Below are 18,011 nucleotides of genomic sequence, written 5' to 3' on the forward strand. Positions count from 1 at the left end.
CTTTCCTCCTTCACCCCACTTCCTCACCCCGCAGGTCTCAAGATTACAGTTGCGGACTATATGTCTGGCATAAAATTTGTACTTCCTGTATTTTGCCCCGCTTGATTTCTCATCATAGTTTTTTCCAGGGTCGGTAGTCTTGTGACAACCTCTGTGTGTTGTCTTATCATCTTGCAATTTATTCACCCATTTTAATTTGTTTATGCTCTCGAAGGAATTATATTATCCAGGAGTAACACTTGATACTGGCATCGAAACTTGGTGTTAATTTCCCCCTTCTCTTCTTTGTCTTTCCTTCTGCACTTGTGCCAGCCAAGGGCCATCATAAATAATCCGTGATTACCCTAATATTTATACAACTGACACTACTCGAAACTTAGATGTGGAGGTATTAAACGTGTCAAAATGTGATTAGAACTCCTTCATATTTGGTCAGTACTAAAGCAGGGAGCAGTTTGATTCTTGTGTTATTTTATGACACTGTTCAACTACAAAATTTATATAGCTTTGATTGGTCGAAGAATTGGAAAGGTGTATGGAAAAAGCCGTAGCCTATTTTAAAGAAATAACCAAGTATTTGCCTACACGAACTTGAGGAAACAACTACGTACCTCAGTCAAAATAATTGGTCGTGGGAAAAAATATATCGCTCAAGATAACTGGTCTCAGAATCTAGATTCAAACCTGAGACTCAGAAATGAAGTATGGAGTGATAACCATTCAGCCACAACTTTGACATGAGAAAGTGAAGATTAATAAGGCCTGTTATAGTACAGTGAATACCATGTTCGAGTTGATAGTGTGGTTGATGTCAGGTGGCCGAAGATGAAGGTAAGAGAGAAGCTGGAAGCATGAGTTATAATCACGGTAGTAGCTGTTTACAGTATCTTCCACCTTACCCTTTCATAAATTATCATTCTTGCAACTTATTTGACGGAACATTCACTTTTCAGTCAATAAAGTACTGTTCTACAGCCTAAAACTTGCTACGCTTATTCTGGTGTGGGGATATTAATATCGTTTTGAAAGGAATGAGTGTGAACAATTTATTTTGAAAGTAGTATTTTTTTATTGGAGCAAGAAACCTATGTAAATGATAATTATGTTTACGGAAGGGGTAATGAAAGCGTCTAAGAGCATGGTGACACAAGAGAACGTGTTTCCTGTGCTTTCAGAAGGCTAGGATTCCATCGTATCTTCAAAGGCAAAATTGACCTTATCTTCGATGGCGTAAGTTACAGTTATTCTGTAGATTTTATAATTTGGCTTGTGTGGATGTGAAACTTCGTCTTTCACAATGAGGGAAGAGTGTTTATTCGAGGTGTTTAAGAACAAACTGTTAAGGAAAGTAGTTGAACTTATGTCGGTGTGTACAAGAAGATGACATCCTGGGTTGTTATGCTGTATAAGCTGAACAGCTATAACCTCAATAAAGACCCTGCACATTCCATTTGTTTGTGTTATTAACACTGCTTAATGCTGCTGTTGGTACATTTATTCCTTAGTGTATGGCCTATGTTAGTAGATCTCGGGCTTTTGGACGAAGTTGTTGCAACTGCAAATGTAATTAAGTATTGAATGATACGGGAAGATTATTAAAAATGTACGGAAAGTGGCGATTTTAACCCTTTTGAATGTACTGTTCCTTCAGTGAGTGAGAAAGCCAACGAACGCCTGTCAGTGTATTTGATTGCCCATACGAATACCTTTTGAATGCAAGTCGGGCGTTTTAGCCAACAGTTGTATTAATACGCTTTGTGCCATCAGTTTATTTTGCAACATTGCATACCACACTTCGTGTAGTATTTATTTATAGCAGGATATATTGATCATTTGTTTAGCGACTCTTTTTAATCTGCATAGATGAAACTGCGTTGAATGAAATAAAAAAATGTGGATGCTATGTAGGTAAGGATTTTGAAAGAAGCAGTTGTGACCTATTTGCAGTCCCTGTTCCGGCGTTCTCCTAGACAGACAGACAGACAGAGATAACAAAGTATGCAATTAGGATAGGAGGCAGTCTGGCCGAGATTCGAACTGGGCACTTTTCCAAATACAGTTCTAGAGTGTTACCGCTACATTAACCTGCTCGGTGTAAGGATCGAAGACTTTCTGTCTCTGTGATCTGATTCATTACTGAAATAAGTGTCTAATCAGATATCTGCAGCTTTAATTCGAAAAAATACGAAGTCTTTATCATGACACATGAACTTTTATACATGGGCTAACGGAATAACGCATGACTGCCGCCGTCATTTGCCTCCATGACAACGTAAGGTTTCGTTAAACGAAGGTTCCAGTATCTTAAGATTACATTCTAATGTTATGTGTGGATCGTGTGTTGTGTTAATCTGTTATAAAGAAACAGCAGAAGGAGTGAGAAATTGTGTTTGCGTGGCCATAGTACAGCGAGGGTCGCTTCTGAATCAATAGAAAGTAGCAAAAGCAAAGTTCCTGCCAAGAGGGTAGAGGGATGGAGTAGGGTGAGAGGGGGGGAGCATTGCGGCAGAGCGCCCCCTGGCACAACCCTCGCATCATCAGAGTAAGGTACGTCAGTCCAGGCGCACGTGGTACAACAATGGTTTCAGGGTCCCTCACGTAGCAGCATCACAGTGAGTAGAATCTTGTGTTCAAGTTTAATGGCGTTTTTGGTTTCGTATCACAAGCGTAAATTTTTGCCGTCGTACAATGGAGGATGATGTGCATCATGTGGTAGAAAGGGCAGTTTTATTGCTGAACCTTGTTATTTGGTGAATATTTCATAATGTTTATCATATGTATAAGCGTTTAAAATTTGTGTGATGTATTTTACATTTTAAAATTACGATCAGGTTTAATGAGTATCTAGGCTCAGTTATATGAATATATCAACATTTGTGATGTTTACACTCAGAATATATATATTTAGATTATAATTACATGGAAATTATTTGTTGAGACCGTATATGTTGTTAAATTGAACGCTGCTAAGATTGACAGAATGCTTTTAAGGCCTAATAGTCGACTATTAAATTCCCTTAAATTATTCCACAGAGTCAGATATATATGGAGGCCTTTATGTTTATAATTGTGTAACTTTGTCTCAACATTAATTACAATTAACCAATATAAATTCAATTTCAGTTTAATCTAATTAAGCAACCCTCTATCAGTAAACTCCCAAGATTCAACACCAACGCATAATCCACCACTCGACACGATTCTGGACCACCTTAATCCACTTCCCATTCTCGGAATAGATTTACTTAGTATACATTTAATATTATTCATGCATCGCATTTTTGGTCTTCCAACTGGTAACATTCCTACAGGTTTCTCTATCAAAAGTCTGTGCCTATTTATTTTCGCATCCATCCGTGTTATATGTCCAGCCAATCTTAAACTCTTGAGATTCACTACCGGTGCCCTAAAATATCAAAATGACTTGTACAATCTCCCAGCGACTTAATCTCCCACATATCAAAACATTTTCTTGTAATGTAGCGATTAAGCGTCCGTCTACTCTCTTGTGTATTTATAAACATGAAATTCTTTTCAGAGGTTCCGACGAATATAACTGAAGACTTTAGTCGTGATTGTCAAAAAAATCTGGTGGAACTGAACCACATTCTGCCGAATTAAAGTCTGTTTCTTGAAGTGGAAGTGAGATTTGTGAGTATTAGAACAAATGACTGAAGAAATCTGCATAGCAACCACGAGGATTTATAGCATCTAGTTCAAACTTTCCATATATGAGACGGTACATTAGCCTCATGTTTCTGCGGCATTCATAAGCTATGTTATAGCATTTGCTCTCACAGAACAATTGTGGGAGTTTAGTTAGTGGTTCTGGATTATTACACCGTGTCGTCCCGTTCTATAATAACGTTTCGGAGAACATAATACTTACATGAAGATGGCAGCCTTAGGAGATATTGCGCAGGGTTGAACTGAGGAGGGTTAGCATGTTGATAGGTTGGTAACAGGGTTAAATGCAGAACCAGGAAGGATGGCTTAATCCTCCTCAATTCAGCCTTAATGAGTGAGGTAGCATGTTTGCCCGAAATTTTGGTATATACGTATCTATAAGCCTGCGCTGAACAACTGCGCAGAAGACCACTATCTAAGTTTACAGCGCCGTGAAAACCTTACATCGTGTATAATATCGAAGTTTGTCACCGAATAATGGAGAACATGAGCGCGTGAACACATTTTCTGAAGAAAAATACGTGTTTTTTTTGTATGAGTTATGGTGTATTGTGTATTCATTAGATGATACGTAAACTTCCACGAATTATTATGTCATCCCATCCGTTCATATTGTTTCTTTTTCTTATACTCAGTCTCGTATATAAATTATCCCATTTGACTGACAACTAGATATACAGTCATTTTCTTATATCAGCTCTACGGCTCTCAGAGCGCAGATAAACCGGGCACTCTGTGTGTGCTACAGTGTTTTGGAATTAAATAACAAATGTCATCTAAGAATGAAGTGTATAAAACGTCGAAGCAGACGTACGGAACTGGCTCGTAAGTCTAACGCTGACACATGAAAACTCACGAGACAATATGATAGTTCTGATGATTGAGGCAGTAAGCATCTCTGAAACGTCGGTAAACTTCTGCTAGACTACACGGCGCTACAACCCGGAAGACAGCCATCTTCATACCCACCACCGTGAGAACCTTAAATCCTACTACAAAAGTTTATAGTGTTCCAAAAAGATATACATGTACACATATTCGTTGAATGAAATAAGGACATTTTAATAAACGAAATCATCATACGTCAGCATTGGCATTCATTGTATTAGCGAATATAGTGTAGGTGTTCACAATGATCTCCGTTAACTGCGCGAGTTAAATTAACAGCGGTGAGAAACTGACAGACAAGCAGTTACCAAAATTGCTGTTGTGTGTAAATATTTTTGGGACACTCTGTATTTGTAAATCATCACGTTTATGAAAATAATACGTAATGAACGCGTTGCCTCTTTAACGATACATTGACATCACACAGACGTTGTGATATGCGTTTCCGTGGTTAAATGACTTCAGACTACATACACTTGAATACGTGTCAAAGAATTTGTTACATTTGAGGAGTAGAAAACTATTTCAAGTAGGGCAAGCCACTTTAGGATTCCGAAGGAGCTGATTTCCTCCTTCGAAACTCAATTAAAGAGGTCTCCGTTCTATGATTCAGTTACGGGCATCAATACGTTTTTTTGTTGAAAGCAATTGACCCGTTTTCTTCAACGACGTTACATGGAAGGATACGCAGTTCTGGAACTCTTGGCTGTCATCAGTCTGCATCATCATAGTGTGTAGGCTGCATGGGAAGAGGGAAGAGTCTAGCGTCACACTTGTTGGCTATGTGTATGACCATAGATATTGAAAAAAAACTGTTATTAAAGCCTTTTGAGAAAAACGACCGCCACATGAAATATTTTGATTTGGTGATAATACATACTGAAGAAGGGCGAAGCGTTTATGTTAACCGTGTTAGTCCTGCTAACATTTTGGAAAACGTAAAATAACAAATCAACTTTCATGGTCCAGTGGTATGTACTCCATACAAAACAACACAGCAGAACCGATCGGATAAAGTGCATCGTTAGCCAGTTACAGCCAGCCAGGCGTAGTTAGCGTTCTTACGCTCGCGTCGAGCGTAAACCTCAACTAGCTGGCTAACGATGCACTTTATCCGATCGGTTCTGCTGTGTTCCAGTGTGTATGGAGTATCACTGAAAAACTAAAATAACACTGAAGACTTTATTTTTCATTTTTCATAGTGTTAGCCGAGCTAACACGGTTAACATAAACGCTCTGCCCCTGATGCTGAATCATTGTAACTTGAAATGTTAAATGTAGTCTGTTTGGTGACGTCATATAAACATGATTCGGGATAACTCACTGTCTACTATCTGGGCTGGCTGGTTGGTTTTTGTTCACGTCTGGGACCTCCATGTGGCCAACAGTACTCCTGTTTTACGGGTACTGAGGTCTCTTATTCGGGGGGTAAAGTAGGTCGGATCATGAAGCTAACAATTTTGTTCCGAGGTCTAGACTCAGTTTTTTGTCATTTTGTTTCGGCTTAGGGTCGACTGTTGTTGGAGAATGAAAACTGATGTGCGATCTTTCGGAATCCTGAATGCACCACATAAAAGGCGATTCCTCGTAATATTTGCACACACTTGTCTAACGCAATGGTCTGCTTAATTTATACGAACAAAGCAAACGCTGAATTTGTTCAATATACAAAATGCTAGGTGCTACATGTTGGTATGCCAGCGTGTGTCCCGTATTCTTGTAGCTGCTTCCCAGTTCCTTAATACAGTCGAGATCAGCTTGCTAACTCTTTGCGCCCAGTTGTGACGTATTCGCTTGGCGTGAGAATAAATCACTTTCAGTTAGCAGCATGTGGAATTATTGATTTTGTCAGCTCTGAATTTCTAAGAAAAGAGGTTCGTTGTTAAACACAATATATTTTACCGAGGACAGCCACAATACCGCCACATATGTGTTTTGATTACAAATTCGAAGTGTGTTTTATGTAGTATTATGTATAAACCAATTTAAAAATATTTATTTCAAGGACTTTGAAGGGCAACAACAAAAAATACATTTTAAAATCTACAGTTCTAACTTTAAATTTAATTACAATATGTATAAGATGTGTTTCTCCTGTCTCAGACTTTTTTTTATTTTCCAAAATTCTTTATTTCGCAATTTTGTATACCTCATTGGCTTATTACTGCATGGATATATTTGTAAGTAATCTTTCCTTACAATTATTTAAATACGCACCATATCGAAAAATGCTACAGCCGTGAAGATGGAAACAGCACGTTTATCCGAAACATTGGTGTTATCGACAATCCACACGGCGTCACAACCCGGAACATCACAATGCTTTAAAAAAGTTTAATGTTAAAAAACTGCAGTCTAAAATGTTTTTTACTTATGTTACATAACAGTTATTTTGTAGCAGATGTGGGTCTGATCGCCAGGATGGAAAAGATTTTGATGATAATGGTAATTTAATTCAATTCTTTTTATTAGAGTGCTGCATCAATAATAATAATAATAATAATAACAACAATAACGACATTCTCTTAATTTTGTAATCAGTGCCCATAATACATGACTGTAGGAGTTTTCCAACTACCGAAAATCGAACCCCAGTCATCTAGCACGGTATACTGACATATGCCTGCTCCCAATTTGTCTTCATTTAGTGAAAAGTATGTCGTTTGAGGGAAATATGTCTAACGTAATATATTAGTTTCATTAAAGGATGTAACTTCTAAATTAAACACTGTGTAAAGTATATAACATTCTCCATTATTTATCGAAGAGTTATGGCAGTTCGATCAGTGATGTGACTGTGGGTGGAAGATAGAAGTTGGTTTCTCGGAAGAACAGGGAATTATCTCTGTGTGCGCTGTCAGTCCAACTCGACTCATGGACCCCAATCCAGTCAGTGTCACTGGGTATAGTGCAATGTAAACGAAGTAAGATGTGCTGGGCGAGACAAGTAGCACGCGTTTGAGATGAGAAATTCGTACAAAATTCTAGTCGAAATCTTCAATTCAGAAGACTATTTGGGAAATTGAGATGTCGATGAGAGGATATTATTAAAATGGATTTTAAACAGAGGTTAGTAGCGGGTTACTTTGAAACGTTAAAGGCGGGTGTGTGGTTTTCTTTTGCAAACGGACTGACACAAAACGCCTAAGCAAGGAAAGTGACATACTTCTGTACGCAAAACACAGAACTAGGTTCAAAATGATGTGATTTTTAAACATATAATGTTGTTAGGAAGATTCTTAATAATCTCTTAACCTGTTTAAATCGTGCAGTTTGCAGAATGTTGTGATTATGATGGCAGTGGTGATAGCGATAATTATAATGATAACAACAACAACAACCCTAGTGTGATGACGTCTATAATATTTTAACCTTGTTTAATTTCAACATTCGACGCTATGTAATCTGAGCTACTGAAAACGCTTCGTTAAATAAATAAATAATTTCAACACAGTTCCACGCATAGAGTTGAGGTCAGGAGCTTTAAACACGCAGGCAAAAATATATGCCAAGAATGTTATGAATGAATGATCATACTAATGCACGCGTATGTTTTGTCAGCCATCATGAGTCCATTCCTGAAGGTGATGCAGCTGTTCCTTATGATGACAGCAACAGTACTGGGAATGTTGGTACTGTTGTTGGTAACACCTGACCTGGAGGAAACCATGCTGAGGGCTGTTAGACACTACACTACCCCACACTACAGGTGAGTGCTCCTGGACGTATCCGTTAATACGTACTGCGTAGGGAAAAGCGTTTTCAAACATTTGACTCGATGTAGTTTAACTTATCAGAATTTTATGTGCAGTGGTCGAAATTTAATGAAGGCTAAAACAGTCGTAGTCGGCTTTGTTGACTAACGATTTGGGTCTCTTTCCTCGGACGTAAAGCAACCGGGACGTGAAGCTAACTTCGCACCTATTCAACCGCATGTACTACACTTCCCGTACGTCTTCGTGGTGTTTATTTAAGCTCAGGGACAACTTTACATTTAGTTTATCGTATAAACGTGATTTTTGTAAAATGTATTTTAAAGTTTCAGCCATTGAAATCTAACAGTTGTCTCTACCAAACGCTTCTAATCTAATCGAACCTAGATTTTGATGAGCGGTTCTCAGGTGAAAAGTTTTCGTGACAGCTTGTATGGACAGGACAGCGATTTGTCATCGTGGCTGCTGTCATGGCAAAACAAAACATCAACAAGAAAAGTTTGGTGTGGCTGCATACAAGAAATAGAAGTCTTGGTCGCATTGATAATTATTGTGCCCACATTGCGAGGAAAATGTTGCCTTGGCCACACTCAGTTGTAAGTAACATTCTTATATGGGTGTTTTAAAAAAATACGCAAGAAGTTTTAGTAGTTGGATTTGTAAAGTAATATGTGGAAGCAGTTTATTCAGGATATGAAATAAATTTATTTCCCTATTAAATCTGAAGGTTTATGACGATGGTATATTATTAAAATAGAAAAATTCTTGGGACATTATATCCGTTTAATTAGGGCGAAAGAAGTTTTCAATTTTAAATATGTTCAAAGTTTGTAACAGAGCTTCGAAACAAATTTAATCTGGCTGTCTTGTATTTATTTATTCATGATAATATACGTATATGGTGGCCGAATTGACAATTACGTCCGCTCTTCGCTTCGTACGCCGTCCAGCTGGTTGCGCGTAGGAGTAGTATCAATTAACCTTTAAGACCCTATGTGACCTTTAAGCCACGGCAGTAATGTCATTAGCGGGCCATTGTGGAGCACGCATCACATCGTGTAACATGGCTTCGTGATCATCATACAGAGTTCTATCTAACACAAGAAAATAATGACAGACTAGAAGTTTTGCTGTACAACTTTCTCAAATGTTTTCGTCATAAGTGGCCTTTTCTTTTTTGTACATTTTGACACCTCCCTTAACCCCCCAATTAAAGTCTGGCGGGCAGCCCGATCGGGAAGGGCAGTATGGGTATTAAACCCCCTGTTTCCGTATGATAAGGCTGTCTGATGATTCTGTTGTCGAGGCATTTGATGCCTCCATACATGGTATTTGATCTTGTGAGATTTGAGATCTAACAGTGGTGATATTGATGTTGGTCTTCTTGGTTGTAACTGTGTGAAATTGCAGGTAAATACTTGACATTTCTGAGAAATATATTATTTTCCTGAAGAAAAAGGAGAAGATGACAGTTTCTCCATATGAACCAATATTACCACATAGTGTTGCAACCCTTAAGAACAACAGCGATACATTGGATGATGAATGAAAATTTAATACAAATTATGTTAAGACATTTTATTTTATTTCAGAGTGCCAACACACAATGACGTCAACACCGTCAATTCACAGTTGGACCCACACATACCAGGTTTGCTTGATTGTAACATGTCATTTGCTTCCTGACCATAAGAACAAAAAGATATGTGATTGAAAGTAATAGGCCTACCAGAAACTAAACTAATTCTCTCATGCTTGTTTTAATGAGCTTTTCCATCTTATGCTAAATATTATTAATTAAATTAAGTACATTAATGTATACATCCTTACTATATATTTACTTTCCTTTATTAGTATTTATATTTTTGTTTATTGTCTAAGATCACAGAATCTATAATTATTTCCTTTCAATTGATACAAAATTTGTTTTCAATTATAAAATTTCTACTTAATGAAGGACTTTCAAGGTGTTTTTATCTTTACTTTGTGAATTAAGGTAATATTAGCATTTTCAGTCTGTATAATTATGGGAGATTCTCCATTACAAAAACCAGACTAATGGCTACTCTAACACAAAATATTACTGGAGATGTTTCACATGTGCAGGTTTATCTGTGGGCATAGAAGTTGATAGAAACAGAAAGACGTTCATTCCATGGCCTTACTCTGAAGAATGCGGTCGCTATCGCATCCACTTTGCAAGACAGAAATCACTGCCCATGACTGCTTTAGTCTCCTTCCCTGGAAGTGGTAACACTTGGGTACGCTATCTTCTGGAAACAGCATCTGGCATATTCACTGGAAGTGTTTACATTGATCGGAGGATTATAAGTAAAGGTATGCAGGCAAAGTCAAACCATGGTTTCACTGACTAGGTGTTCACGGGAACAAAGAAAAAACATTTATTAACGTCAAATTATAACATTTAGAAACTTCATTTTCTTCAATATTTTAAGGAATAATGGCTGATGATTCAATATGGACACTTTTGTTTTTGGTTACATACAGCCATTTTGGGATGCCAGTCCTCTTAAAAAGGAATGAATTCTTGCTAAGGGTGAGCCTGGCTGCCACAGAAAGCATGCCTATCTTGTACCTTTCATAACGGATATGGAAAGGGGATATGAAATGTAGTCTTAGAATGTTTATCTGTTCATTACATGATTCACGCGGTGCAAGAAACATTCTACAGAATGTCAGTTTTTCTTCATGTGAAAATATATTTAAAGAGTTACTTATACAATTAAAAGTAGAAATTTTGTCAGCAAATGGTACGTAGCTGTACATATTTCTTGTTCCTTTTGACAACTATGGTGAAGACAACCATGATTTTAATTTTTGGCAAATCTGTATTGATGAACAACCAAAGCAGTAAAGTAAAAAACTCCTTAAGCTAACGTAATAAAATTAGATTAATTTGAAAACCAAGTTTTGTGTTTCAGCATGCTGCAAGTCCTTAACAGGTCACTGTCATCTATAAATGAATGTCATAATACCATATCTGCTTTGTGTTACAGAAATTAAAGAAGATTTCAAGATACAGTTCAAGCATCTGTCATGCAGTATTTGAAGGAATACAATAAATAATATTTCAATGTCTCATAAAGCTTCAATTAGACTTTCAGGCCATGCATGAAATTTGTGAATGGATGGATGGATGGATTGACGTCAAATGTGGCATGCAGTGAGTTTAAATGCTACGAGAAATTCATAAGAAGGTGGCCCAGCATAAAATACATAACATCCCAGAAAGTTTTCACAATTTATTCATAATTGCATCATTAATTTGCAAGACACATTTGATAGATGAATAGTTAATTTGTACAGTGCTACTGAATACAAAGTACTAATACACATCCTGTGTAACTGGCTGGAATCTCTCTTGCATTTGCAACAGGTTTCTATGGCGAAGCTGTCCCCCCAGACTGTGGCTGCACAGTGGTGCAGAAGACACATGGTTTTGCATTAGACGGCTTGGTTCCTGCAGGATTAGCTCAGCGTACAGCAGAAATGAAACTGTTTCAAGGTCGGGGCATACTACTTCTGAGAAACCCATATGAGGCTCTTCTATCCTACCGAAATTTCTTATATGGAGGTCACACAGGTTTCGCTCCCCACAGTCGATTCAGAGGACCAGGTAACACTCACAGAGACTACTGTGTGTCATATGTGAGAACAATATCAATGCAAGAATTTTCAGTGAATCACTTACGTTGCACAGTAAGATGTTTCATGTTGGAGTCCTTTAATTTTAGATATCTCTCAACAGAATCTTGTCCTTCTTCATGCTTTTTTGTAAACTTGCTAGCTGAGACACACTGCTAGGCACATAACTTTTATTTGCATCAGTATTGAATAAATGCCAGTTTGATATTTGCATGTTTGTTGGCTTGCATTATGTAATTGCGCTGTGCGCTATGTAATGTTATAATATTCTTGGAGATGGCAGGAGTATGGTGTATGTTGAAATCTTAGAGGAAACCATTACTTTCTAAGAAATCCAGTTTACTGCAGCATGTTTCGTAATGTAGCCGGATATTTTTGAAGGAAGTTAGTTTAAAAACTTGAATTTTTCAAAGAACATTGGACTGGCTGCTCAGTCTGGTGGGGATTTCTGTTGGAGGTGTTTTGGTTTGCCGTGCTCAGTATCTACCTGACACAGTTTTGTGTTATTGGCTAACATCCAGCCTATAACATAAAACTGGGTCAGGTAGACATTAGGCACCGACGAGATCTTCTACCGCTATTCTGAGGACGAGGATGAAGATGGTTAGTGTTTTCTTCATTAAGCCACCTTACACGGCTGGTAGCCTGAGAAGAATTTATTGTACTTAGTCGCAGTGAAAGATTGGGATTATACATAATATTTATTATGACTCCAAAATTCAACTTGTTAAATGGTTAATGAATAAACTGCAATTTTTCAACCGTAAACTGTATGTCTTAGCATGAAATAAGACAATGAAACATATTTCCAATTCTTTCTATATTGTTGCTACAGAATGGGAGAGATTTGCTACTCAGTTGGCAGTAGTATGGAAGGAGTTGGCTGCTACATGGATTAACTATACCAGGGGGCATGAAGCCATGGTCCTACATTTTGAGAAGCTTCATCTTTACCCACATCATGACCTTAGCAGGCTGTTGGATTATTTAGGCATTTCTGTGGATGAACAGAGGATTGGCTGTGTCATGAATCACATAGATGGCCCATTTAAGCGGCCACAGTCTTCACAGCAAATACTCTTCAAAACCAGGTAGTTAAAAACAACTAAAATGTGGGGATTAGGAGCTAGGCAGGGGTCTTCTTTGTAGGGGTAAAGCACTGGAATTCTCTGCCTGTGATATTGGGTTTGAGATTGGCCAGTTTTAGTTTAGACTTTTCTATATGCCTTTTTGTGCAATCTACTTCATATATTACCGAATTTCAGAAATGGACTCTTCCCAGATCACAATTACCAAAGCAGGCAAAAGGCCTGGAGGATTGAGTGTAACTGGAGGAATTAGCCACAACATCAATAACTAAGAAGAATATTGTTATATTACAAAAAACTTTCTTGATAAAAGTGTAGTTCTCGAAACTTATATCAAATGATAAACAGACAGTAGGAAAAAAGCAAAGTATGAAAAAAGTACTAATCAAATAGTGTATATTAAGGATTACTATAGACGTTCATATTGCTAAGCAGGGCATCCAAGAATTTGTTCAAATCTAGTATCTATCTGATACACATCTGACTTGAAGTAAGATTCAGGTGTACAAATTCGCAGTGTTCTCTGTTTTCCCCTACCTAATTATCATTTCACCATACTCTATATTTATTTGTCACTGCCCCACAAGGTGTGTGATAACCTGACAGAGCAGCACATTTCATTCTCTCAGTCTTTAATTATGGGCTTTATCTGTGACCTGTAACTTGGCTAACCTCAAAGTACAGGTGTTTTTAGTTTTGTAATCTATATCCTTCACTTAATATTATGAAGATGATCAAATTAAGGATGGTTAGATGGCTAAGGCATATGGTATGCATGGGGGAGATGAGAGGTGAACAGGAATTTGATTGGAAAACATAGGCTTAGGTAGAAGGACAATATTAAAATTGATTTTAAGGAAGTAGGGTGGAAGGATGTGACCATCCTACCTTTGTTTTCCAGAAATCAAAAGCATATTAAATGACTTTCTAGACATTGTTATAATGGACATGTTTACAGTTGCCAGTTGCCCTATATTTTTCCATTATTTGAAAGTATAAATGCCTACATATTTTTGTTTATAAATTGATAAACTTGTCTGAGTATTATGCCATGAAGGTGTATAGTAGGAGTGGGAGTAGAGTCCATATATTTGTAATTTCAAAACTAGATTGTCGTGAGTTTTCTAGCTTCACACTCTGGCCACCTTACCACAGGAGAAGGAGCCTCCAGTATCAATTGGTTCAGAGAAAAGTCCTACACTTGCCAATAAGTGAACCCTGGTCATCCAGCCTATAAGCATATAGCATATTGCATATAAGCAATGAAGTTTTGTACAATTTATTTAGCACATACATAATGAAAGAGTGAATTTTAGAAATATGTTTTTATGCTAGTTAAGATAATCTTGATCTTCATGTCACAGGGACCCATTCTCTGAGAAACTACACAGGATTCTGGATGCAGTAATCTTTGACCTGGACCGGATGCTGGAAAAGCGTGGATGGGACCGGATACCGATCCATCTGTACAAATTCTACAAACGCAACTCAACATAGCACATGACCCCATTACCCATACAGTGCCTAGGAATTAAGTTCCTGCCATTATAGATGTGGGCAGCAGGAAGAATTGCTGTGGATTTATTAGTGCTGTTATAAATTATGCTGGTGTTTTATCTAGAGAGGATTGGTAAGTATGTATCTTATATACAAAGATGACCTGAGAATGAAGAAGAATACAAGACACATGGACAGATTGAACATGGTCACACAGGGGAGGGAGATAGAATCCTGCTTACTCTTTTAACAGGTTTCCTACTAAACAGCTTACCTTTTCATGTTCACATATTTGTGTTCTATCATGGTATTTCTCACAGGTTAATGACAAAATTATATTTTTGGTGAAAATTCAGATTTTCCACACTTCTGACATCATGATTTTTAGCATTGCCTGTTGACAAAGACTTCAAACTGGTATAATAGTTGGAAATATAGTAGAAAAAGTTAAAATCTGTTGCCATTATTTTCTCTCCAATATGTGCATTAAGGGAGGTGTGGTAATGTTTCCACCCCAGTAACAGTCAGTTTTGTTATAATGTGCCAGATACCATATACACATGAATCTTTGTGTGTTTGTCTCTGTGAGAAGATTAACAGAATGAAATAAAATGGACAATAGGAAGGAATAAAATAGGCAACAAACACAAAGAAAGACAAACTTGGAGTAGCTGTTGCATAAATTGACCGTAACAAAATAAATTAATTGTAATTGCAGTAAAATATTATTTTAATATATTTAAAGGGGAAAAGTTGTTTTCAAACTTTAAATTACAAAACCATTGGACATACATTGAACCTTTGTAACAAAAGTATGTGAAATGGACAATTCTATGCAAATTTTTTATATGAGAGAAGGATCATTGCAGAAAAAATGCTATTACAGAATATTTATGCTTGGAAACATTAGTCATGACACACTGAAACAATTTTATATTATGTAATTCAGGAGGTTAGAAAGATCAATAACTGGGTTAACAACTGTTTATGGAAAAAAAAAAACATAGAGAAATCTTGGACATATTGTAGTAGGCCTGTAATTATTTTTACAACAAAATTATATGAAAAGAGGAAGACAGAAATTTTTACTTTTTATTACCAGAGTGTTTTCTTGTTGAACTAGGTCACCCCACTACTCTGGAAGTAGTACTCCAATTATTAATGTGGCCTGATATACATTTGAATGAATTAAGGACTGGTCTACTGCAAGACCAGTAAGGTGGGAGAGAAAGATTAGTTGGTAGTGAAAATTGTATAAAATTTTCTTATCCTAGGCAGGAACAACTAATGCTGTAAAGATATTTCCAATCGTGGTGGCTGTGTGGTCTAAGGTTTTGGGCTTTGATTGCTTGAACACTTGGATTATGGGTTAAAATTCCATTTGAGGCTTGGATGTCTGTCCGCATCTGTGGTGTGCTGTCCCATATAAGTGGAGGCCTTGCATTGGGCCGATCACTTGTCCAAGGTGTCCTACCGTATGACAAAACAGATTCATAATTTAAGGAGTAATTCTGAATTGGAACAGGTCAGAAGATCTACTCTATAAAAGGTGAAATGAATCAGCCTAGTCCTTTAGCAAGTAAGTCATTAACTCTTATTCTGACATTTTTGTCTAGAGTCCTTGAAATTCTCAATCACTGTCTTGTCCATTTAAATGTCTGCTTTTCAAAAGTTAAATAATTATAGTTATTACATTTAAATAATTACAGTTGTATTTTCTGAAATAGAAAAGGAAATACAAGAAAAAAAGAAATGCAAATAGCTTGTTTATGCCAATACAAAAATTTATACTGGTTGCTATCTTTTGTGACAGGTGTCATGTAAGTTATAGGACAAAAAACCTAATAAAGCAACATTTTCTGACATAATAAATAATTAAGAAAATATGACAAGTTTGAAGCTTAATTTACTGTATTATATGTTGAGAGCAATACATGACAGATTGAGGATTCTGAGTGGCAGTATTTTACTCTATGCAATTTCTGGCCTTTTCTTCTTTAATGAAGATGTTATTTATTCTCTTTATTAGAGCTATTAAGATAAACTATGCTGGCCTAAAACTGCTCACGCTACGCCTTATTTTCTACAAAGTTATATTTCTACATTATTAACTGTTTATGCACACACCCACGATATAAATAACATTATTTACAAACTACATTAAGAGGCACATGAAGTTGTGCCACATAACAATATAAGAACTTCCATTTAATTGTGTAATAGACTTCCATGTAGATAGATTGTGGGACGCTTGACAATTTATGAAATGAAATAATGTAAGAATTTTAAATAAGGAACACAAAAGACAGAATGAAATTATGAATTATGTCACCAATAGATTATTAAAATAAATATTTGAAAATTCTTATTTATTGCTTCATTTAGCAATAGTTATTTAATTTATTGTGAAATATATATATATATATACTGAAATTTCAAAGTTTTATTAAAGGTTTATTTTAGAGGAAGAGCTGGTGGAATTTTGTGTTTAAAATGGAGGTAACAAAAGTTGGTGACACTGTTTTTTTGCTTAAAACAGAGATACATTGCTTATAGAATGTATTTACAATAACTTGCTATATATTAATAATGAATCAGTGATGGTGAAATGCAAAGAAATCATGAGTTCATAAAAAGTTAACAAAAATAAAAATTGACCACAAATTTTTTTCTTTGTGTTTTATTTTATAATATGTATGGTGAGGATAACTTCTATTATGAACTGACAATACTAGACCAGGCTTTCTTGCTTCATAAATACCTTGTCTCTCTCTCGTAAATTTAATTACCTACAGAGCACATTTTCCTGTACAATCAGGTGAGAATAATATACTTTAAGGTTATGTCTTTAGTAATTAAGAAACAACAGCAACAAGAATGATGATAATGCTCAAGCATGATTCACCATAACTGATCCATATAAGAAAGATGCTTATATTTTGTCTGTCTCCGTCCAACTTTAGAAATTAAAAAAAGCAACAACATATTTTTAGAAGTGTCAACTTCTTGAACTGATGGCATCTATTACTATTAGATTTATGCTTTTGTGAGGTAGAATAATGACATGTAAAAAGATAAGGCTAACATGTAGAACATTTTTATAGACTTTGCTTTTGCTGTAGTAAGTTACTGTATGATGTATAAGAATTGTAATATATTTCAATAATTGCATTTTAAAATAATATACAACTTATATACCTTAATACATTATTTTTCACAACAGATAGCTTTAATTTATGGAAGTTTTGCCATCAGTTACAAGAATGTTTTCATTATTATATAGCTTCAGTTATATGATATTGTTCCAAATATTAGGAATAATAAATCATATTTATGCTACCTTTGGTTGACATTCTTAATACACTAGTGCAGTGGTCCCCAACCTTTTTGTGCCTACGGGCACATTTGAGAGTTTATGAGATCGTGGCGGGCACCAACCAATTAACAAAGCCAAATTTTCTTTTCTCTGGAC

At 36.3% G+C, this 18,011-nt stretch overlaps 2 protein-coding genes across 10 annotated transcripts in view; both read left to right on the forward strand.

Annotated features, from left to right (window-relative positions):
* The first annotated feature begins 62 nt into the window (after window positions 1-62).
* On the forward strand, window positions 63-17,878 carry LOC110840056 (sialate:O-sulfotransferase 1). 8 transcript variants are annotated; one of them, XM_087355778.1, is made up of 10 exons: window positions 63-831; window positions 2,363-2,612; window positions 3,541-3,651; window positions 8,137-8,284; window positions 8,717-8,884; window positions 9,881-9,939; window positions 10,395-10,625; window positions 11,686-11,925; window positions 12,790-13,045; window positions 14,407-17,878. In XM_087355778.1, the coding sequence occupies exons 4-10, from the start codon at window positions 8,142-8,144 to the stop codon at window positions 14,537-14,539; spliced, it is 1,230 nt and encodes a 409-aa protein (XP_087211904.1). In that variant the 5' UTR covers window positions 63-831; window positions 2,363-2,612; window positions 3,541-3,651; window positions 8,137-8,141; the 3' UTR covers window positions 14,540-17,878. The 8 variants fall into 8 exon arrangements, with proteins under 8 accessions (XP_087211904.1, XP_021940464.1, XP_087211908.1 ...); XM_022084772.2 differs by having other exon boundaries at window positions 2,405-2,612; window positions 3,539-3,651; XM_087355782.1 differs by lacking the exon at window positions 8,717-8,884 and having other exon boundaries at window positions 3,539-3,651.
* LOC110840059 (uncharacterized) overlaps window positions 15,977-18,011 on the forward strand; it is a 44,808-nt gene continuing 42,773 nt past the window's right edge. The window contains exon 1 of one of the 2 annotated variants that reach the window (XM_087355786.1): window positions 15,977-16,088. The gene's annotated coding sequence lies outside the window, so the exon portion shown is untranslated. Of the gene's footprint in view, window positions 16,119-18,011 lie in introns of both variants that reach the window. The other variant, XM_087355785.1, reaches the window with a different exon arrangement.

This window comes from Zootermopsis nevadensis, unplaced genomic scaffold, assembly GCF_977971745.1.
Source record: "Zootermopsis nevadensis isolate Lab colony 2312 unplaced genomic scaffold, Znev_1.0 Znev_ptg000025l, whole genome shotgun sequence".
NCBI classification, from domain to species: Eukaryota; Metazoa; Arthropoda; class Insecta; order Blattodea; family Termopsidae; genus Zootermopsis; species Zootermopsis nevadensis.